The sequence below is a fragment of the Stegodyphus dumicola genome, chromosome X1, assembly GCF_044657685.1.
Source record: "Stegodyphus dumicola isolate Sdum_Otavi_A_Nest chromosome X1, ASM4465768v1".
In the NCBI taxonomy this organism is placed as follows: Eukaryota; Metazoa; Arthropoda; class Arachnida; order Araneae; family Eresidae; genus Stegodyphus; species Stegodyphus dumicola.
In genome coordinates this window covers 199,150,057-199,174,444 of record NC_140780.1, presented here as the reverse complement: position 1 = coordinate 199,174,444, position 24,388 = coordinate 199,150,057, and the positions used below count along the sequence as shown (strand labels likewise).

The following is a 24,388-nucleotide window of genomic DNA, read 5'->3' as shown; positions in this document are numbered from 1 at the left end:
TCGAATTTGCTAAGACGGCGAACATAGGTCACCTGCTGTTTTGTAAACAAGTTCAAACCAAGAAAACGTTTTTAATAAAATATGTTTTATACAGATAAATGAGATATCGTTTCACAGTCAGTCAAATCTTCTAACACTTGACATGACAAGCACAATCTTGAAAGTGATGCGCATGCATTCTCAAAAGAGGGAAAGACAGAATAAGAGGGAATTTTGGGCCTAAATCAGAATTAAGAACTACGTACATAAATTTAATAAAACAATACAGCTCTTACTCCGGTTACTTTGACGTTTCACTAGCGAGAAATCAGCCTGCCAAAATACTTTTCAGCTCAGCGTAATCATAACTAATGTGAACGGGTATGTAACAAAACTGTACATTCCTCATTAGAAAACAGAATAATTCTTAAAAGACTAAATCTATTAAATAGTGACATAAGGCGTTAAAAATATTGTTCATGACACATGACTTAATATTATTAAGGATTTTATTATATTTGTTCATTATTTTATGGAATTGTTACATTTACCGTATATATAAGATTCGATTACAATACTTTTTATTTATTTATTTTATTTTTATTTATTTATTTCGTTTCCTTATCTTTTTCTAATTTCGGCATATCGAAATTCGACTTAACTTCAAATCCAGGCAGCTTGCCAACAGAATTCTTGGTAAATAACGTGAGAAATAAAAGATCATTATTCAAGGTGGTATCGAACTACAGCTACCAAATTAAGCATTAAAAGCAAGAAAATCAAGTAACGGAAAAATACCCCAAACAATTAAAATTCACTCCGATCTGCATGGTTGGTCTTCGTGGTTCTTCCGATGTGTAATGTTAATATGAACCAGTTTAAAGTCCTTCAGGTAGGCGTCCCTCTCCTTATGCAGATAGTCATTGCGTGCTTTGCCATACTTGAGTAACCTAATAACCTAACCGCTAAACATCGGCAGTTCGACCCTAGTTTCCCTCAGAAAGTCTCTAGCGAAGGTATCCCTCCCCACAGGCAGACATCCCTCTAGTTATTTTGTCTGACCCATTTGCGAACTAATAATAAGAGTATTCTTTGTTACGAATTCAAATTCTTTTTCAGACGCTGAAAACGAGAACAGTAAAAATGGAATCATTCCTTCCCTCCCCCCCCCCGAAATTTCTGATTCTGGATGAATGATGAAATTTCTCCTCCGCGTATTATGCAAATAATAAGTTATAGATGACTATGGAAAATGGATGAGAGAGCTAGACCAACATTTTTCAGAAAAGAAAATGGAAAATTTCTCGTAGTAGAGAATAACTGCATTGGTCACGTAAAACTGCATGCGGTCCAGAAGTGTTCCTTGAACCGAATGTTAGTTCTGGTTTGCAGCATAAACATTAGGATATCATCCACCGTTGTAAAAAAGTGTACGCAGATATCTTCGAGAACTAAGGTACAGTAGGCACCACTTAACATGATGACGTTTGTCCGTGGCTATTTTAAAAATATTAAATGATGAGAAAAAATATCCTCTAAAATAGCAACCAGGAGACACAAATGTTTATTAAATACACATTTATCAAGAGACACATATAAATGGATAATTTCATAGAATTTTAATTAGGAAAACGCAAAAGATTGTTATGTACTGTTAATAATGTATTTATTGCAAAAGTTTGTTTACGAACTCCTTATAACGTTTCCGGAAATTATTTGACCGATGCTGTACATATTCAGAGGGCTTCATTGGAAAAGAGTATGCCAATGTAAAATTTTAAAGTAAGCAAAAAGATAGCTTTAGTTTGTCGTAGATGATTTCAGGGAATTCCCCCCCCCCAAGAGAAAAAAATAATTCTGTAAAAATTTTCCCCCTTCCCTTTTGAAGAAGAAATACTTCTGTCTGATGGTCCTCAAAATCGATAAGAGTTAGTCAAAATCTACGTCAAATTAAGGTTGCTTTTCTGCCTAACTTCAAATGGTTGGCTGAAACCGAAACCAAGATATGTGGCGACAATTCTCTGTAAGTGTCACTTGGCAATTTTCATAGCAAGGAGGTTCTAACCTCCTTGTTTCATAGCATACTTTGACCTTATTTGGCGAACTTATCATTTACTTGGCGACTTTTTTTAGTTAAACAATTTATTCTATAATAATCACCTTATTAACCGAACGGGTGATCACAATAAGCGACGCATTTTCCATGCTTTTGTATACAAACGGCCGGGAAGTGGGCAAATCGGTAACAATATCCAAATGATAAACATTAAATCGCGATCACATTAAGTGGAGTCTACTGCATTCGGAATCTGTATTTTCAAAAAGACTATAAATATCGATATATTTGGTGAGATACTTTTTTCTGTCAGTTAGTGAATGGAACTGTATCTCTTCAAGTAATAAACGGTAAATCATTCTGACATGTAGGGGTAAGGTGCGAAAATGATATAACTACTGCAGTACAGAAAATAAGCAAGATCAGGACTGCTCCTTTTCCTGATTTCAGCCTGAGTCTATCGGCGCTAGCTAGTCTCCGATAATACCATAACTACCAGGGCAGCAAGAAAGACAAAATAACACTGGTTTGCTGAATTTCAGATAGTAAACACAGAGAGACAATAAAATCCCCGGTTTAGTCTCCTTCCACATACCTTTTTAAAACTGGACTCTTGTATTAAGCAGCATGTGCAAAATACTACGCAAAATACGGTTGCCGAGTCATCATCGAATTTTGATCCTTTTCTGAGCTTCTCCATCAATCACAGTACTACTTTATAAATTTTTGTTAAGAAATTCAACAAATTTCAGCAGCTACGGAAATCCATACTAAACAAAACAACAACAACAACAAAAAAAAAAAAAAAAAAAAAAAAAAAAAAACAACTCCTTTGTTTTGACAGACAAGTAACTCATGTGTAGAAAATACAAACCCCTGTCATTCAGTAAGTTCCCTTAGTAATTCAGTAAGTTGTCATTCAGTAAGTTCCCTACAAGCATGCTATCCCTTTTAAAGGCAGTAAATGTAAGCTTTTATTCCATTTTCAGCAAGGGAGCCTCCGCAAGTGTTTGGATAGAGACAACTATACTAAGAAAACGAGGATAAGAACTATTTGTTCTCACACATCATTAGGAATTCACTTAAAATAAGACTTCAAATGCCTATCAAACTACAGAAACAGGAAAATTTTAGAAGCGGGCAGAGCTTTTAACGAAAAGTCCATTAAAGTGAATTTCTTAAATAAAATTAATCAGATCAGAAAAAAAAAAGAAGCAAATGCAAGAAACAAATTAGGAATTTTACTACAGGTCGGATATGGAATTCAAAGATTTTGAAAAAAAATTTACATTGTGCTGGTTAAAAAAAAAGCAGCGGGTTTTTCTTTTAAAAATAGATTTCATTCACTCAGAATTCCACAAAATGTTAGAAGTTCGACCCGTTATCTATTCGTGAGAGTAAACAATCTGCTTGCGTAAGGTGTTCGTGGTTTTCCATATGTGCAACGGCCTGTTTCTTTTAAAAAGTACTAGTCAATGAAAGTATTAATCTTCATAGGCAAGTAGCCTTAATGTGTTCTGCGATTATTAAAAAAAATCCAACCACAAGCATAAGCTTCCAAAAACAAAAGTACAGGGAATATATTTATAAACCCAGTTGACTAGGTTAGGTTAATTAATTACGGCAAAACACTTCAAACCTGCCTATGAACAAGGATGTCTTCCAAAAAGAATTTATAAAGGAGACTAATCGTTGGAGAAATACAAAAGCATTACGCAAAATCAGTCTCCTGAGGTGCGTGAATCCAAGCCCAGTCAAACTACCAGTTTTTCATTAGATAGTTGGGGGCCTCACAATTACATTTTAGCAAACAAATTGATTTAAAAAATAATGGATACAAGTCGGCCGAACTTAAATGCCAGATAGAACACCTCACTGTTCTACAGTTAATTCTCAGCTGCTGTTAACATACACTATTTATTATCTGTTCCTCATCTCTTCTTCGCAATAGATAATTTGCATCACCTTTTAGAGTGAATTCTTGCGGATGTAAAATCAAAAGTGATAAAACAGAAGAAAAGTTAAAAATAATTTGTTAGAATAGATGTTACAATTTAAAAATGTCATCTAAAAAAAATTTTAATCACTTTATGATAAAAAAATTAGGCAAAATTTCACGGCAAGCAATTTTTAATCATAACGCATTTTTAGGAAATTTCATAGTCTTAGTCAATTCACTATTCCCTTCTATTAGCGAATCTTAACAGATTTTGCAGATACCAGTTTCAAAGCTTTAAGGCATGTATGCCTCAGGTTACTGTTCAATATCAAAAATCAAAAGTTATGTGTCAGCTTAGCTGTAAGTAAAAAATAAATACGCAAACTAAAACACTGGAACTCAGGGAACATATGTGTTTTAAACACAAACAGAAAGTTATTGTTTTATGAAAATTTCCACTAGTAGCTTATTTCATCTACAGATAAGTTTATTCACGAAAACTGTCAATTAAGAGCAACTAAATTCTGCTACGCATACTACTTTTTTTTTAACATAAATTGGTTAACGAAGGCTGGCTACTACGCTAATTGGTTCGAATTTGAACAGCGGATAATGCATGGACATCTGCGACAATAGCATTTTTGAGGGAGTAACGACTACTCAAATCCCTCAATGAAGTCCTTTCAGTTTGTTAGTTGGGCAGTAAGGTAAGAGGGAAACGAGACCCAATCAATCTGTTCCAAATGCAACATAATATAATTAAAATTACAGCGTAACAGAAGCAGCTGTGTAAGAAAACGCAGTTAACAACTGCTAAATGATTTTAAAAGGAAAGAAAAACTGCATTAATGCGTTCGAAATTCATTCAGAAAAATGAAATAGAGAAAATTTCGTGAATTTGAATCTATATTCTCATGCAATAAAGTATGCAAATGGCAGGGACAGGGACAGGAAAAAGAGGACGGAGCACCAGAACTTCGTCAGTGACTTTTACAGGTGTTGCTCCGCCGCACTACTGTACCCCGCTGGGCTTTTAGTTGGCCCGCATCGGATGCTAGCCTACCAAGACATTTACATAGTAATTTTACATTAATATTAGACTTACGTATTGAATATACAATTACAAAGACATAGTATACAATTATTGCAAAGATATTAACCTATTAACAAAAGTTGGATTATGGTAGACTGAAATAACATAATTACTTCGAACATACATACAAACTTTCATTGTACATTGTACTTCATACAAACAATATATTTATATTAGTATATCCAGTTACATCGAATTAAAATAAACATCATTTTAAGGAGCTAAGTGAAGAATTTTTTTTTTTTTTTTTTTTTTTTTTTTTTTTTTTTTTTTTTTGTGTGTGTGTGTGCATTTTTATCATACTTAGTTGAATTACTAAGGCGAATTCTCTTATTAATACATTTCCTTTCATTTTTTTAACTTGTTACACACAAATGCATCAGCACTGAAGTCTTACATTATTATTTTTGTAAATTAATGTATCATAAATACAGAAATTATACATTAGAAAATCACATAATACTTACATTTACACTAATATATCTAATAGAGTCGTATATTATTTATATTATTTTTTAATTAATGATTTAATTATTACACTAATACAGTCCAAATTCTTAATGTAGCTATTTTATAAAAACTATTTATACCATATTTAGCCTGTTTCAGACACTTGCAATATTTCTGAAATCTTGCATTATTTTTGCAAGTTGTAGAATAAGAGGTATTTATACAGATGTGATAGCATCTTGACATATGTCTCCTCTTTTATATGCAAAAAGTTTCTTCATAATCAAGGAAACCTTTTGTAGTAACTGAGGTATCGTTAGCATGCATTTAATGTACTCAGGCGTAATTTGTGACCTTCCTTTGCAGTGTAGCTCTTTTGTGAAGTATGCAAATGGCAGTACAATCATAAATTACATAAAACCGATCACTTTAAATGTAGAAAATTATAGATAAAACACAATAGCCTCTCTCAATCTAAATAATGTAGGGTAAGCAATGATATATGCTTTGAAACCTATTTAAGGCAGCTTGAGTTTTTAACTTAATCAGCAACTAATAAGCAAACAGATTTTAGATGGTATTTCTACGGTAAATTTAAACAGACCTTTCAGATGGTATTTCTTCTTTCATTTCAGAGACTGCATCTCTTCGCAGCGTACGCTGTTCTAAAATTTATTTTTATTATTTCTAAAGAAGTGCGCATCGAGTAAAGAGTAAAGAAAAACCACTAGTACTGTTCTTTAAATTATTGTGCCAGTCTTTATTTATAAATGGTTTTTATTTTGAGACAAAGACCACTACGACTTCTCTCGATTTTGTTCTACACCGATTAAAATTATTTTACACTAGATACGGGGAAACAGCGAAATAAAAAAATCATAAGATGTTTAGTTTGCTATCAAAAAGGATGTAAAATAAAACGTAGAAAAGTTTTAAAATCTGTACATCGTAGGGAAACACTTTTCTGAATACACAGCTAGAGCACAAAACGCATAAGTTTACATTTAATTTAAAAATGAGAAGTCCTCGTCAGTTTCCTTGAAACGTTTCTTCCTATTCAGTATTTGCTTTATTGATTTTATAGTTCTACCAATATCTAGACGGGGCTATTGATTATGTCTGAACTCTAACATGTGGCTCCTACATGCATCAAACTTTGCCATCTTTGCTCGGGTTCCCTTTTTTTTATTAAGTCAGGCATTTGTAGTATTTTTTAATAATAAAAGAAAAAATTAAGTAGTGAGTACTGCATTGAGATAATTTAAGTCTTGAAATCTTCCAAAAGAATTATAATAACCACTGTATGTGGTATTGCGAGCCGAGTCAGTGCTGCTACACAGCGTCTCCGGTCGCTTGCACAGCATGAATAGGGAACGAACAGAATGAAAGCGCACTCTGCGTGCAACAGCTGCCTTTGACAGATGAGCTAAAAATGAGTTAGAAAGCAATATTTCCCCTCCCCCTTACGAAAGAGATTTGCGATTCATGAAAGGGTTCCAAATCAGAAAAATATGTTCACAGGGGGGATGAAAGAAGTTGTGCTCAACAATAAAGAGAATCCATTTAATTCTGCCTCGCGAATGGCATTCCTAAATAATAATTCTTTACACCATAATGTGCTTTCCCTGCTCCAGGGGGGGGGGGGAACTTATTAGGCAGAAAAAAGGCTGGTTAAATTTTTAGTTTAAATGCAACTTACATTCGTTAACACTAAAAATAATTTGTTCTTATGCATGCATATTACTTTTCTCATACAACAATTATTTTTCAAAGAAAAGGAATAGTTTTAGGTTTGTATTTGAAAAAAAAAAAAAAAAAAAAGCTGGTTACACGCTTCCGATTGAACTTGATCTACTCTTTCGATCGAATTCTTCACAATGGTTTAAACTGCGATCCTGCCTAACATTTACAAAATTCAGATTAGTAAAATGATTACTAGGAAGATTAGATTGAAGTTCTATTAACTTCATCATAACTTCTCACGACATAAATATTTGCATCTAGACTCAAAGATCTGATTTAAGACTGCAAAATTTGCGATCGATCTTCAGCGCTGCTACTTCGAAAACACAACAATTCGTTATTATCTTAAAAATTCTACTTTAACTATGGCATTTGCTGCTATTCCCAAAACACAACAATTCGTTATCATCTTAAAAATTCTACTTTAACTATGGCATTTAAACAATATGGGCAGAAATTTACCTTCTCTACAGTACCTAATATTTGATTAATTGTAAGGGTTGAGAATGACTCCACTATATGAGCAAGTCACTCAAGACCCAGGTTCCTTACAAGAACATTACTGATTGCCATCAATCACTGCAAAAATAGCTGTCAAGTTCTAGGTGATCGAAGGTCATTTGTTGAAAATGCCGTAGCAATAAGCCCTATTCCTGTCTAGCTATACTCAATAAAAGTCCACAATGTTTGTGTGAGCACAGCGTAGTTCCACCAATTTTTTTTTTTTTTTTTTTTTTTTTTTTTTTTTTTTTTTTTTTCCAGAATTCCACGTTAGAATAAGTGCGCTACAAAGTGATTAAGCAAGTACATAGGTGCAGATGTCATGACGTACATCAAAAAATCATAATGAAGAGAAGAATTTAAATATCGCAGCAATCTAATCAGGCTTTGAGTAAGAAATCCAATCAGACTACAGTAAGAAAGAAGACTCTCTCACGACCGCATTAAATTTTGAATGTCAAGTCGAAAAACAGGGATCAAGAGGATTTCAGCGAAAATCAAAATAAGAATACATTAAATAAAGAAGTTTCAGTGAAAATAAAAATACATTAAATAAAGAAAGTGGAAAAAAATAAAATTGAAAACGTTGAGAATTAATTTAAGGCATCCAGAATGGCATCCGTTGATTTACGTGAAACTACACTGAGGATGTTATTAATTCCCCAGAAATTAAAATAAAAAACATGATCTTTAAGAACCGAGCACCGAATTTTGTTCTTAAGCGAGAAAAATAATCAGAACGTTGAACTGTTGAAAAATCCGAGCAATTCTGTACTTTACAGAAAGAACAAATGAAATGACAATAAAATTATCGTCGCTTTTTTCTAATAGAAGAATGTATTATGTTGCTAAAAAGAAAGTTTTTAAAAGCCTTTATGCATAGCCGTGAGAGATAAAGACTCTACTCACGGCAACAGATTTGAAATAATTTGATTTCCCGAGAAAGAAAAACATTCGTAACAAAAAAGTTAGAATAGCCGCCCACTGGAGGCCAAGTCCACTGAACGCAGAATGCGTTCGACAAGAGTCCGAAGTCCGTCTTTTATATTCCCTACAAATGGATTTTCCCATGTTTAACATAAATATGAGCCAGATTCTCTTAGAAAGTCAACCACGAAGGCTACCTCTCCTTAAACAGATAGGTCTCATATGCTTAGTCACAACCGATAACGCAACAGTAAGAATAAAACGAAGCTCTTCTCGTTTTTTTTTGGTTGTTTATATGTTAAGTAGAGCGATTAAATTTAGTATAGGGAAGATGGTAAACAGAACAAGATTAACAATAAACAGACATAACCCAAGGAGTTGTGATAACTTAAAAATGGGTGGCGGAACTCGTACAACAGTTTAACACCGGGCGTTAAACGGGAACAAAAATCAGAACTCCAGTTAAGTTCTTTGCATAGATACCGACATTAGTGTGATTTTTTGACAACGTAAAACTTCAAGGATAGGATAGTGGGAGATTGCTGGGCTAACTGAATCTGTTTTTTGCTCATCAAGCCTTTTTCGCAGATATCTATAGTGCTAGAAATTGTCTTCTAATATAAGAATCAGAAACTCAACTTTAATATTGCACATATTAGCAAATATGTATGCATAGAAAACTTAGAGAACATCTGCTCGGTACAAGTGGATTAAAAATATCTTTAAAAATTTTTATCCAGGCAAACAAATAAACAGAGAGATCACAATAACTAAATCCATGCAACAAAACAACAAAAATATACGAATAAAGAGTCCAGAAATAAGACATATATACATATATGTAGATATAGATATATAACAGATATGAATAAACATAGCAGAAACAAATGAATAAATTCATTTAATTTCTTAATTCCGAATTTTCAAAAAGTTAATCAAGGTATATAATTTCCATGCAGAAATTTACCTTTCTTTCCGCCTCTTCCGCTTTCCGTTCGGCCAGCCAAACTTTCTCTTCCAATTCAGCTAACTGAAAATAAATAAATAAATAAATAAACATATTACCCAAAAAACATAGAACAACGCAATGAACTGCAGTAAAAAAGAAACGAATGGTTTAAAATTATTTTTAAGAGAACCAACAAAAACCCTCTTCGTTTTAAAAGAAAATGTCTCACTAGTTTAAACACTAAATACAGGAGGAAAAAAAAAAAATTTTTTTTCAGCTTTTTTCAAAACACATACAGTAATAACCTCGCATAGTGCGGGTACCTGGTTCTGCCAATATATCGGGGTGTGCGAAGTACTGATGTATGAGTTTTGAAAAACTGGGGAAGGGGAATGGTCTTGGCTATATAGCTTTTAACCATATCTATATATAAATAAATGTTTGAAAATTGCATTGCATTATATGTGGAACTGGATTATATATATATAAAAAAATCTGATGTGGATACCACGTGACTTCCTTGCACGGCGTATTAAATTGTACACACTTCTGTTGCACTTCATTTAAACCTATTTCCTCGAATTATTCCAACTTAATTAACCGATCTCTCCAGTCAAATTGAAAATGACATCAAAAACTTCAAATTTTGAAATTAAATATCCTGGTCAATTTTCGTCGTTCCAGAGACAAACTTCTTTATTTTTTCAAAAAGAGTATAAAACTTTCTCGAATATAACTCTAGGAACCGGGAGATCGCATTAAAAGTTAAATTTGTTACTTGTCAAAACCTAATTTTTTTTAACTGTCTCAAAACATGAATATTTTCGTCATTTAAAACACTTCTGTAATTGGAAGTATAGTATGACTAAAATCAACAATTGTGAAAATAAAGGCCGGGTGAGCACTTTTAAGCCGGATAAGGGGTTGGATATATATATATATATATATATATACATCTGATAATAATTGTTCTTTTGACGGAAGATAAAAACAATTCACGTTTAGTCATGGCCGGAAAAACTGCTGCGTAGAGGACTGGACATTATGGCGTAATGGGTGATCGAATGAAATTTTAGAAGGACGACCAGATTGATAGTTAAACATTATTTATTCTTGAATGACGAATTTCTTAATACATAACTGTAGAAGACTAGGGGTGCTAAACGCGCCCCATAATTTTAGATATGCAATTACATTTTAAATAATGACGAATAGCTAGCAGAGGCTGAGCGACAAGCTGTCAGCAAGCAGGCGAAGAGGCGAAAGAGAGAGAGTCTACGCAGTTATTAGCTATTTATACAAGGTGCACAAAGTACAGTGATTGGTTAAATTTTGGGTTTCAGTTCCATTAACATCATCAGAATTAGATTTTTCTGGCAAATAGAGTGCAAATAGTGGTTATTATTTTTAGTATACATAAGGGAATCAATTTTCGCTGCTAATTTAATCTTTTACATATTATTTATTTTTCTTACATATATATAAACGCTTAAGAATTAGTTTAAAAAAAAAGCAGGAAGGATACAATGCAAAATCAATAAAACTACCGGGTAATCATACATGAAAATTTTATCTAAAATTGCAAATGTGCAACACAAATAAAAGAAAATTAATCTCCTTCGTTTAACGCTTCAAACAAAGCTTGTCAAGTAAAAACTGTTTTGAAGCCTTAAACTCAGTTGATTAACGAGTTCCGAATACATGTTTCGTTCCTCTGAACCATTTGAAACATTAAACCGCTTTTGCTGTTCTTTCATCAAAAAATTTTAAATGATTTTTCAAATGGGTCTCAGATGAGCTCCGATCTTTCCCTTACATACATTCGTACTCTCAGGGACAAAAATATACTGGTGTGCAAAATTTAAGCAACAATGTAAACATTTAGCAGATAGCCATGAAATTGCAGAAAAGGAGATCTTGAGATCAGTACAATGAACACGTAAGTCAGTAGAAACGTCATGCGTATGCAAATATCATTAACGAAACGTCAGAGACGACGTGAGCGTACACAAAACGCGTGATGTCGACGCGCGCAGCTCAACAGTAGAATAAAAGGCAGGACGGAAACGCAATTCGACATATTCGCTGCAAGTGCCAGTGAGTCAGTTCGTGAAATATGGCTAGAAGAAATCACCTGGACGACTTCTCACGTGGAAGAATGATCGGAAAGATGGAGGAGGGGCGTACTGTCACCAGTGTAGCTGCAGATTTCGGAATCAACAAAACTGTCGTTTCGCGCGCTAGGGAAGCGTTTCAAACTACAGGTACAGCTGTTAGAAAGGTTGGTGGTGGCCGCCCGAAGACGACAACTGCAGGGAATGACCGATATATCGTCCTGCAGGCGAAAAGAGGCCGACAGCAGTCAAGCAAGCACCACTACTCAGCAACGGGGCGACAAGTGTCGCGGTTTACTGTGGCCCGACGCCTTCACAAAGGGGGCCTATTCGCCCGCCGTCCTGAACGTTGCCTCCCGTTGAAAGTTGGCCACCGACGCCACCGTTTACAGTGGTCCAGAGAGCACAAAAACTGGACAACTGATCAATGGAGTTGTGTCCTCTTTACGGATGAGAGTCGGTTCAGTACCAGAAGCGATTCTCAACGCGTTTGATTTGGAGAGAGATCGGGACCCGGTTTTATCCCAGTAACATCAAGGAAAGACATCCTAACGGTGGTCCTGGAGTTCTTGTCTGGGGAGGCATTATGCTGAACGGGCGAACTGAGCTCCACGTTTTCGACATAGGGTCTGTAACCGGGGATCGCTATTGTGAGGAGGTACTCCTTCCCCATGTGCGTCTGTTCCAAGGTGCCATTGGCTCAGACTTAATTTTTATGGATGACAATGCACGGCCACATCGCACTCTTGCTGTTGAGGAGCTACTGAAAGTGAAGATATCACTCGAATGAATTGGCCAGCGTACTCCCCAGATTTAAATCCCATCGAACCTGTATGGGATGCTTTGGAGAGACGCATTGCAGCACGCTTGCATCCTCCGGAGAACACCCAAGAACTCAAACAGATGCTGATTGAGGAATGGGCACTCCTACCGCAAGAAATGTTGCACCAGCTGGTTCTGAGTATGTGGAGACCGTGCGAAACAATCATTGCAGTGAGGGGAGGGCATATCCCATATTAAAGAACACCTGCTTGTTGTTCTTCCTCTTGGATAGACAATCATGAATCACGATACTATGCGTTCAATAAAGCTTGTTTTTGTTTAATTCCATACCGTATGCATTGTATTCCTTTTTCAGCTCCTATGCTTTCGTCATCCTTTACGTACATCAAGGATGTCAAACTCGCGGCCCACAACAAATATTTTTGCGGCCTGGCCAATATATCGGCAAATAATAATAAAATAACATATCGACGAAGAAAAAAATGAAATGTTTACTGCTAAGTAATTAACGATAATTTATTCAGTGTTGTTAGATTACTCACAGCGAGCTGACACACACACTACTTAAATTACAAATGCGTGTGAGTAGCTTGCGTTCAGCTACCTTCGGCTTTTGGGGGACACGTGCACTCAGAACTTGTACGCATCCCCCGATAGCCGAATGTGCCTGAACTCATGGTCTCAGTTTTCTAATCATAGTTTTGTACGATATATTGGTGCATGCATGTGCATGCACTTTGCTTTATTATTAATTATTACTTAATTATATTGTTACGGATTTCATAGTTATTTATTTATTTAGTTTTTTTTTTTTATTTAGAATTGTAATTAGATTTGCTTCATGTTGCCCTAACAACGCAGACGATTTTTGAAAAGACAGCTGCGTTGGAAGGTTAAAAATAGAACAGCGCGTGCATTTAATACCTAATAAATAAATATCTCGTAATTGCTGTTGCCATCCACAAAAATCCAGATATTTATAGATGTTTCCAGTATATTCGAGAAATTAATTATAAAGCTTATAAAAGCCGAGAACAAACAACTCATCTCAGTAGTAGCTGTAGTTCTAGCGAACTGTTTGTTTACTTAATGCTGTGATTGATTTGTAGCGATTTCGCTGTGAGATAGAATTAGTTTCTCTGTTTTGAATTGATTTTTGCTAAACGTTTGACATTTTGTGATATTGTTAGAATATTTTTGAAGAAATATTTCAACATTTTGATTTATCTCTAGTGGAAAGAATAAATTTTTGTTAAACTTTTAACGTTAACCGTGTTTATTCCAGCCCTTTGTATTCAGTATGTCTATATCAAAACCAAGTGGTAGTAAAATTAAACGAAAAATCGCTGACGAACATAGAATATTCCAAGTTAGGAGTGAAAAAGCAACAGTCCATGTTTAGTAAAGTATTGCAAGAAAGTGAAGCGGTGGTACATGCAAGCTACGTCTTGTCCGAGTTGATAGCTAAACATTCGAAGCCTTTTACTGACGGTGATTTCATCAAGGAATGCCTAATGAAAGCTGAGAAATTGTTTGTCCTGGAAATGTGAAGGCTTTTCAATCAATTTCATTGTCTCGAAATACAGTTGCGGAAAGAGTTACTGATTTAGCCGCGAATTTAAGTGATCAGATCAAAGCAAAATCATCTAGTTTCGAAAGTTTCTCCATTGCCGGTGACGAGAGCACGGACATTAGTGGCAAAGCTCAATTAGCAGTGTTTCTTCGTTCTTGTGACAAGAATTTTAACATTTTTGAGGAATTACTGGAACTAATACCGATGCCTGGTACTACCACAGGAGAAGATATATTTACTTGTGTTTTTGGACTTCTGCAGAAATACAATCTACCTTTGGCAAAATTAAATTATGTAGCTACAGATGGCGCTCCATCAATGACCGGGAAAAACAAGGGCTTCGTAGCATTACTAAGAAAAAAACTTAGTGAAATTCACGGTTCAAACATTCATCATATGCATTGTATTATACATCAAGAAGTTCTATGCACGAAAATAATAAATATGAAGAATGTTTTGTCATATATAAAAAAGTTATAAATTTTATAAGATCTCGAGGTTTAAATCAGCGTCAATTCACTGCTTTCTTAAGTGAGTTAGATAGTGAATATTCGAGTTTGTCCTACTATACCGAGGTACGTTGGTTATCTTGCTCCAAGATTCTCAAACAATTCTGGGATTTGAAAGAAGAAATATGTCAGTTTTTAAAAACGAAAAATCAAGACGTAAGTTTGTTTTACGATCCAATATGGATACAAGATTTATCTTTCTTGGTTGATATAACCAAACACTTAACCGATTTAAATTTATCGTTACAAGGAAAAGATCATATCATTACGAACATGTTTGACATAATTAAAGCATTCAAATGTCAACTAGTTCTTTGGGAAAAACAACTTAAAAATGAAGATTTGACGCACTTCCCCACGTGCAGCATGAATAAATCAAGTTTAGATGATACTTGTTCGCATCAAAAATACGCAGAAAAAATTGCAAATTTAACAACTGAATTTGAAACGAGGTTTAATTGATTTTAGTTCCCTCGAAGACAATTTTTTTTTTTTTCCCCGATTTTTCTCAATAAGTATTGACTTAGTACCCAGCCATATGCAAATGGAGGTGATCGATATTCAATGTAACTCAAATTTGAAAGCAAAATTCATTGAAGTGGGCGTACCTGAATTTTACAAATATTTACCAGCCAGGTTTGAAAATACTCGAAAATTCGCATATGAAATTATTTCCATGTTTGGTAGCACTTATCGGTGCGAGCAGTTATTTTCAGTCATGAAAGGTAATAAGTCTCCTATTAGAAACCGTATTAATGATGCTCACCTTGGGGTCAGCGTTGAAAGTTATCACGCAAACAAAATTTCTCCCGAAATAGAAAAGATAATAGCAGAGAAGAGATGTCAAGTATCAGGACGTAAACATTAAATTTTTCTTGTTCTTTTCTATATAAATATATATATATATGTTTATTATTGTATTATTCGAAATAAATCTACGTTTCTATGAATATTGATTTTCTTTTTTTTTTTTTTTTTTTTTTTTTTTTTTTTTTTGCGGCCCGCCTAAAGTTAAACCTTGTTTGTTTGGCCCAAGTGTACCTATGAGTTTGACATCCCTGACGTACATAATACTCTCCTTCATTTCTGCATTTCACGTCTCTCAGTTGATTTCTCGTGGAGTTATCGCAAAAAACCCTGCTGTTGCTTACGTTTTGCACACCAGTGCAAAACATACACCAGTACATATCACGCAGCAAAAAATACAAATGTAAAATAGTACAAGCAACTAAAAAAATAGTAGTCGAAAAAACAAAATTATCTTTTTAATTTAAATATGTTCAATTTCGCCATGTCTCTCTACAAATGTCTCCTTCATGCATCATAGAAACTACGCCGCGAAACCAGCTGCCCGAATCTGTTACAGCTATCGCCCAGTGATTAAAATAATTACAGTTGTTATTATTACACATAATATATATAAATATAATTTTAAAAGGAAATTTTTTAATTATATTCTTCTTTTGTACATTTATAGAATTTTTTGAAATTTATTGCTAATGAATTTAAATTTTTTGGTCTTTGTGAAAAACTGGTTCTAAATTTCTTTCTTTATATATATATATATTTCACCATATCTTTTGTGTATGCAAACCATTATATGTTTATTTTTAATGGCTCGATCTGGGTTGAATATGCAGAGTTGACAGCAGCAACAATGGGTGGTAATAACGCAAAAATACATAAATAAAAATAAAATGAAAAATACGTTTAAAATTCATTCCATATTCAGTTAGGAATAAACCACATTACAAAAAAAAAAAAAAAAAAGAAAAGAAAAAGAAAAAAAATAAACCAATGGCAAACTGCAAGAAATGGGGGGGGGGGGGGCAAAATGTTCCAAAACAGAAAATGAAAATGAAATTTACATTTTTTGCTACATTGTCATTAGAGAAGTTGGTGCAAAGAAAGAAATAAAGTTACTTTAGTTTGATGAATTTTAAACGTACTTTTTTACTTTACTTTATTTTGCATTATATATATATATTATTAATTTATTAGAGGATTTCTGAGTATATTATCCCTTTAGATAAAGTTAGTAAAATTGCAATTGAATGAAGTAACTTAGAAGGTTCAATTTGAATCATGAAAAAATTGAAACATTAATCAACAAACTAAGTAATTATTGTCATTCGAAAATTGGTTGACTTTTCAAGAGCAACAAACCAAATCCCGATCAATCAACAACAATTAATTAATGCGAAGGTGTTTCGTCTTTTACTCAAGTAAGAATTATGATGCCAAACTGCTAAGTTAAGCCAATTTGTTAGATTTAAGTTGAGATGAATTCAAGTGAGTGATTATATAGAATTCAATATGAATGTAGAAGTTCCATTTAGTTCATGAACTTTTTTCATATCGTGAGATATTATTGCCAAACTGAGCAGTAGTAACAATTTTTTTGCTAAATTAAATAGTAGTATTTTTTTTTTTCACTTGAGTAAAGTGTCCGCCCCCACACCATCGCTTTCATGCATGTTAATTCAAAGTAATCTTTATAAACATAATAAATATAATGCAATGTTCGCAAAATTTATGAAATATAATTCAAAGTAATCTTTAAAAACATAATGCAATAAATAACTTCTTTCTCTAATTGTAAGGTAAGACAAAGAGTAAAGGTTATTAAAAATTTAGAGCTAGAGATAAATATAGGCGTATGTTCATTGTACACTAAAAAATAATGACTTTTCCTCCTAAAGTGAACAAATTCCTCCCTTTTTGCTCTTAAACTAAGATAACGTTAGACAGAGTTAGAAATAAATTTCTAAGTAAGCAGACAGTAATACAAAAGAGACTTAACAGACACTCAATTTTAAAAAAGATATTTATTTAAGAATTATTCAAATAAAAGCTAATTTGCGCATGCCAAACGACGGTCGCACAAAAATACATATCGATTTAAACTAACAAAACTAATACAAACTAACAAATATAACTTACTCGGGGTTCTAGCCTTCTGTTTTCTTCTTCCATAATACACTCCTAACAATACTTTCTTTGAAGTATTAAACGAAATAAAAAATGCTGGTAATTAGAATTTCAACAAATAATCAGTACCAAACGAAATCTGTAGACTGCTCAAAGGAGAAGCTTCACGAAATATCTAGAAATCTGGAGTCCACTAGGAAGTTTTCTGATACCTATCTCGAACAGATCTTACAAAGCTATGAGAATCCGATGAGTTTCGGACGCTTAAAAAAAGGGGGAAAAAAAAAAAAAAAAAAAGAGAGAGAGAGGCACTAAATTTATCGGTTGAGTATTTGCATTTTACTCTCGACGAAAGAATTTTTCCACGTTCAGTGCAGGCGAAGGGATTCATCTCGCCGCTTTACAAAATAAACAATTGCAGCTGCGAGCGGTTTATTCACTTATTTTGTCTGTTTTCTTAATTTACGCAGTTAAGCAACACAGACTGATCAGCAAACGAACGTGCATGTGCAAATGATATTTATAGCTGTGATAAACTACGCTATTCATGTAAAGTATTTCCAAGTTTTTAAAATTAATAAATCAAATAAATGGGATGAAAACGTTTTCCGGGGATTCATGCATCTGCTCATCATTCACACACCACATCAGTTAATAATATACGAAATGATGCAATCTTAATGATTTCTAACTGATAACAGCAATTTTCTGAAAAATTTTCTTCCTTGAGAATTTTCATTTTTGTGAAATTGTGTTTTACATCCTTTGATGATAGTTTAAAAATAATGAACCTATTTCAATTACCCGAAACTTGTTACTTAACTCTTGCGCGCGCACATTTTTCTTCGAAGGTTGTTGCCAAAGACGTATTTTTTTTGGCACTCTTTTAAAATTTTATTGAATACAAAAAGCATTTTAAGTGTGTATTCTAAAAAAATCTAACAAAACGAAACTTGGCTGGTGTGCTTGCTGTAACTCACATTATTTACAGACGTAGGAACCTGTATAACCGCTGTTAAGCCGCCTTATTACAAAGCATAAATTCGAAAATACCGCTCTGTTAGGTATATAGTGATAAAAGAGGCCGAATGTACATGTTGCTGGGCTTACGTTCGAATCCCGAACAAGGTATGTGTTCCGGACAAGAGAGCTTATGACTGCAGTGTATCTCAGGAATAAAACTAAGTAAAATTTGTCGATGGAAACGTCATCTGAGGTAATTGATGGTAGGGAAGGAGGAGAAAGATACCTTGGCTTTCCATTGTATAGTGTGCTCTCAGTCAAAACTGTGACACAGTCATGTATTCTTTATCACGCTTACGTAACGGTTAGCTATAATCGACAAAATCGCAAAAGGTTTGAACAGTTTCACAGAATCATTAATGTTTATTATCAAATGAGCTTAAAGCCACATTACCTCACAGTAAAAAATGGGCGATTTGTATACATGCACATGCACTACTTGTTAAACGTCATTAAATCTATCCAAATTTCATAACAAAATGTGTTTTCTTATGAGGCTAATATATCAGAGCCGAAACGACAGATTTTTAATAGCCGAGCAAATCTCAAATTTTTTCTCCCTACATAAATTTACTACCTTCCTCTTAATATTTAATTTGTTACATTTCAGTTTTGCATCCGTTTCATTTTTAGTCGAGACAAATGCCTCACTTGCCCTACATTCCCACAGCTCTGCAAATATTCTAATATTGACTGCACTGTTTCTTTGGACCGACTATCAAATATTTGAAGCTACTAAAAATAGACGTCTCTGCAATCTATTTTGAAAAGAGAAGAACCTACATTAAACGCTTTCTCTTACGATGTAACAAAATTTCAAAGCTGGTTCAGTGGCCATTCCGTAGCCTAATGCTGCTAAATTAATAAAACAAGACTTTCAATACTGGCTCCCATCTCGCGTGCATTCTGACATATGTAATTAGGCACTGAAGTTAACGCAATCTTTAATACTTTGCTTAATCCAATTTTGAAGAGAAATACAGATACGCAAATGCGAAGTAAAAAGAAAAATATGAATCTCAGTTTAGATATGTTCATACGCTTTCAGATTTATAATCTAAAAACATAATGAACGCACAGAGTTTTGTTAATTATACAGTAGAAAATAGTCCTATTTAAATATGTTCATTGCAATGCGAGAACATGCAGAAACACAAATGATAAGAAAAACAGTACAAACAGTGAAATAAAACATGGCAAACCAATTAGTAGGTCTAAATCAAATGAAAGATCATGGTATAATTAAGACACAATAACGCGCAGAATAAATACTAATTCAGAAGTCAAACAACAAAAATCAGCGTTATATTTGCAAAGTTTGACTTCTGAATCATGATATAAGTATGGCGAAGGAGAGAATACGATAGACACGCATTTGCTTTTTCGATAAAAACCTCCCATACTTTGCCATAATTGATTTAAAAAACAAACAAGGATATATTTATGAGAAAGAGCTTCCAAATAAACACTGTAGATGGCAGCATTTGTCGGAAGCTTCACCTAGCCAAAAAATAGCGGATCAAACAAAATGCGTGAAGAAATACGTTTGTTATCCATGTCTTTCACCGAAAGAAGGGGGGGGGGGAGAAAGGATAAACTTTTTTTAAAACCTTTGTAAGATCTAATTTTCTTAGCTATCATGCAATGTGTCTAGATTTCAAAATTCAACCTGGCGAATTCTCGCGCAGGCGTGAGGATGAATACAACAGTGAAAGGGTGCAAAAAAGGCCTTTTTATTTATCACAAATCTTTACACGAACTTCGTGCTTACAATAGCACCCGGTGCTAGCTAAGGTTTTTAGCGCCCGGGGGCTACTGAAGATTTTGCGCCCCTTTCTGTGTGTCATGGAGGTAGGAAGTAAGATGGAGTCGCCCTATAAACAGGTTTCTCCCGTACCCTGCTCTGAAGCACCGGCGATCCCTACGTGGTGACCAAAACATTGGGTCATTTACCATTGAGTTCTATGGGATTTGACGCGTTCGGATGTAAATATTTTGTAATTACGTCGTAAATATACATTTAAATGTATATATTTTCTTTTTCTACAACACTCCAGAGTCCTAAGTATGTGAAAACAACATATTTTTAAACAACATTTCATTCTGAACGGAATTAAATGCTATACTTTTCACAGGACAGTTTTCTCAGAATGGTTTAATTTGAATGAAATATTTTCACAAGTTTTCGTTAATTACATTAGAAAAAAAAAATTAAGGTAATTCGATTTTATTCGGTTAAGGTACAAAAATTAAGATCAAAGTTTATTGTATTATTAATATTAAAATTATGCATTATTTCTTTTCTATTTATAGAGCTTCTTCCTAAAATACTTTCTTAAATATGACATGATTTTTTGGCTTCTGAAGCATCTTTTAAATCGAAAAATGCAAGTCAACTTATAATTAATGCTCTATTCGGTTCATTCTAAATTAGAGAATTAATTAAATAGGTATTAAATAGTACTTGACTTTCTCTGAACATTTCTGAAAGGGAATAGAGATTTTTTTTTTTTTTACCTTTCATTTCAACAATACATATTCCAAAACCCTTTATTACGTTCTTAAGTACGCATCTCATAGCATTTGCTTTACAATACCTTTTAACAGATTGCTTTCCAATACGAACAATTCTTGCTTAAATAGTTTTATAACGTATTTGTCAACAGGATTTCAATTTATGTTTACAATTCAATATTAAGGTTATTATATATTTAGATAACATTTATAATCATTATAAATTAGATACATTTAATAATTAGATTTCTTCACAGTACTTTCACAGTTGTTTATAAGTGAATAAATTCTTCATTTCAAATGCATTTATAAATAATTTAATGAATATTTAAGTATTTTGTCAAAGGCAGATACATGCTTTTTGCAAGCACATGCATAAATACCCATACATATTTCCTATTTATCATTTACGGCATGTGCAAATCTTTTAATTTCTGTGCATTCACTATATTTTTCGTGTAAAGTAATTTACACTAATTTAGCATACACCCGAAAGTTTTACATAAAAAATATATATGAATATAATTTGTATGAAAATTATAAGTATTATTTTTAATACCCACTCAAAGGTCAGTTTTTCTTCAAAATTCTTCCACGATGGCATCTCTCTCTTTGGGCAGATAGCCCTTGCATGCGTTACTCTATTTAATCTGACCTATGTGCCTAATTACAAATATTTTAATGTACATAATTTTATATTTATAAAACGTGTAAGCCCAAAGTAATTATTTTTCAGATATATAAAATTAAAACGATGGGTTTAAAATGAGCAGCAGTAAAGCCTCTCCTCTAAAAAATTTTGAAAGGTACATGTTACAATAATATATGGATGTGAAAAAAATTTGTTTTATTTAAAACATTTTGACGTTTGTAAAATAAAATAAAAGTAGCGAATACTCTATCAAGGGTATCGAAAGACGTATACAATTTTAAATGTACCGTAAGGTATTTTTCATTCTTTAAGCATAACATTTTTCTTAAAATCTGTATTTTTGTAGTGCAACAGCTTAGAATTTTATAAAACAAATTCATAATCAAAACCGCTGTTGTTAGTTATCGAAAAATAACCAAGATGTGATTTTTGCGTAAATGTCACTAAACTATACAAATTGCCATTATCCATCCCACTATGAATGTTTCTTTCATGCGAAAGTGTCCCTTTTTCGATTTCTATGGAACTGTCGTGTGTCGAAATACTATCAGAATCTTGTCAAGCGAGCTTCTGAATGTAAACAAAGAACACCCCATCTGGTGACCCAAGCTTCAAAGCAGTGCTTCACTTTTAGCGCGGGTTGGCCCCTCCTCCCTTTCCTACCTCCATGCTGTGTGTGATGTAGGTGATGTTCTTTTAGGACGTGTTTGCACACATGATCTGTTCACATCAGTGTTTACTATCAAAATTAAGTTAGCACTATAAAATTGTTTACAAAGCTTACTTCATTCTGCTTAGTTATGCTTACTGCTTACATTTAAATATTGCTGTATAGATGTGCTGATACTTTAGCTACTCAGTATTGAAGAATAAGTTGCTAAAGTATCAGTACAACCATTAAATTGTTGTGCTGATATTTTAACAACTCAATCAACAAAATATTGAGTTGCTAAAGTATCAGCACAACTAATATAAACTTAACATTTCTAGGTAATAAATTAAGTAGAGGAATTACACAAAGTTACACATACATGTATGTGTTTTTAATTGTATTATTTTGATTGACTCTCTGTTCTATATACGTATAGGATTTTAATTCAGCCGGAGCCCAAAATGAAACGTGTTCCGCTATTTAAATTTATTGTTTAATTATTTGCTATTAATTTATTTTTTATTTTAGCTTTATTCATGAATCTGCTTTGTGAAGCTGAAGAAAAAAGGGAAAAATATTAATTTTAACGTAGCATATATATCGGTGTGGGTTTTTGTCAGTGTGGGATTTTATCAGCGTGAGCTTATATCCATGTGGGCTTTTATCAACGTGGGCTTTTATCAATATGCGCTTCAATCGGTGTGGGTAATAGTCGCGTGGGCAATTATCGCAGTGAGATCTCTTTTGTGGGCTTTTGTCGCGTGCGCTTTCGTCCGGTGGGCTTTTGTCTGGTCACCGCGCTACACTAGCGAAATCAAGCTCTGTTTAACCTTCTCGCTTCACCCGTTTAAATACTCTCGTACACCCACTTAATTTGCATCCTGGCGAGGAAATGCGAGGGGAAATAGAGAATTCAGAAAAGATACCAAAATTAAAATAACTGGTTAGTCAATTAAGGGGAGCAGTATATTTAAAAAAAAAAATTCGAGTACACTTCCAGAGTAAAATTTAAACTATATAAAATTTCGATGGTAGTAAACGCCTGATGGTGACAAGATAATTTTTCATTTCGGTGGTAGATGTCTAACAGTTTCCTAGACAACTAACAAATTGTATCACCAGAAAGTCTGTTCCTTTGTTAAATTGCACACAGCAACCCACGCAAGAATTATCAGGATAAAGGAAGAGATGTCTAATTAAGGAAACCTGGCTTCCATTTACGTTACACACTGAGGGTAATCAAACGTACTTCTAACTTATTTCAAATAAAAAGTCGTCAGACTGAGAAAAAAATAATGTAATAATGTTGTACACTGTACTAAATTTTTGTCAAATGAACTCTGATATTGACATATACGAAATTTCACTCTCCGTTAGCGACTTGATCCGCCACCAGGATACACCGCTCCTTCAACTGGCACTGGTTTACAGCCTCTCCAAAATTCACCGGACATCCTTGGTAAGAGGTGCCCATCACGGAATGCGATACACTGCCGACACTGTATACAAGCAACAGCCTCTCTGCCGACACAGAATCGAAGAGAGAACTTAAAAATCGGTTTCGACTCTGCGTTTGTCGGTCATATTCAAGTACCCTGAGTACCCTAAAAGGAATAATGTAATAAAATTCGTTCTCTCTAGATTATGTACTGTCGCTTATTCTAAACCTGGGCCAGATTATGCAAGGTCTATCAGGGCCGGTGCTAAGAGACGGTGAAACCGGTGCTACCCCAAAGTTCGGCATAATTTTTAAAAATTCAGGGAAGCATTCAACAGCAAAATTTTTAATTTTAAGAAGGCACTAAGCAGCAAAATTCAGGAACGTTAAATTTTTTAGAGCTTATAGAGACACTGAGACGCAGAAATGAGATCCATAAAGCTTGTACCGGGCTGCAAAAAGCCTAGCTCTGACCCCGTTGAAAACTGCATAACGGAATTGTTGCTACACAGTGTTGATGTGTTGTACTGGTGTCGACTCTATGCATAGTCGACAGCGCATG

General features: G+C 33.8%; 1 protein-coding gene across 1 annotated transcript in view; it reads right to left on the bottom strand.

The window, feature by feature from the left end:
• The window catches only part of LOC118181650 (uncharacterized protein CG43867-like), a 404,498-nt gene that overhangs the window by 176,128 nt on the left and 203,982 nt on the right, over positions 1-24,388 (bottom strand). The window contains exon 3 of the mRNA XM_035350823.2: positions 9,656-9,718. Coding sequence (XP_035206714.1) covers positions 9,656-9,718 — 63 coding nt within the window. The remainder of the gene's footprint in view (positions 1-9,655; positions 9,719-24,388) is intronic.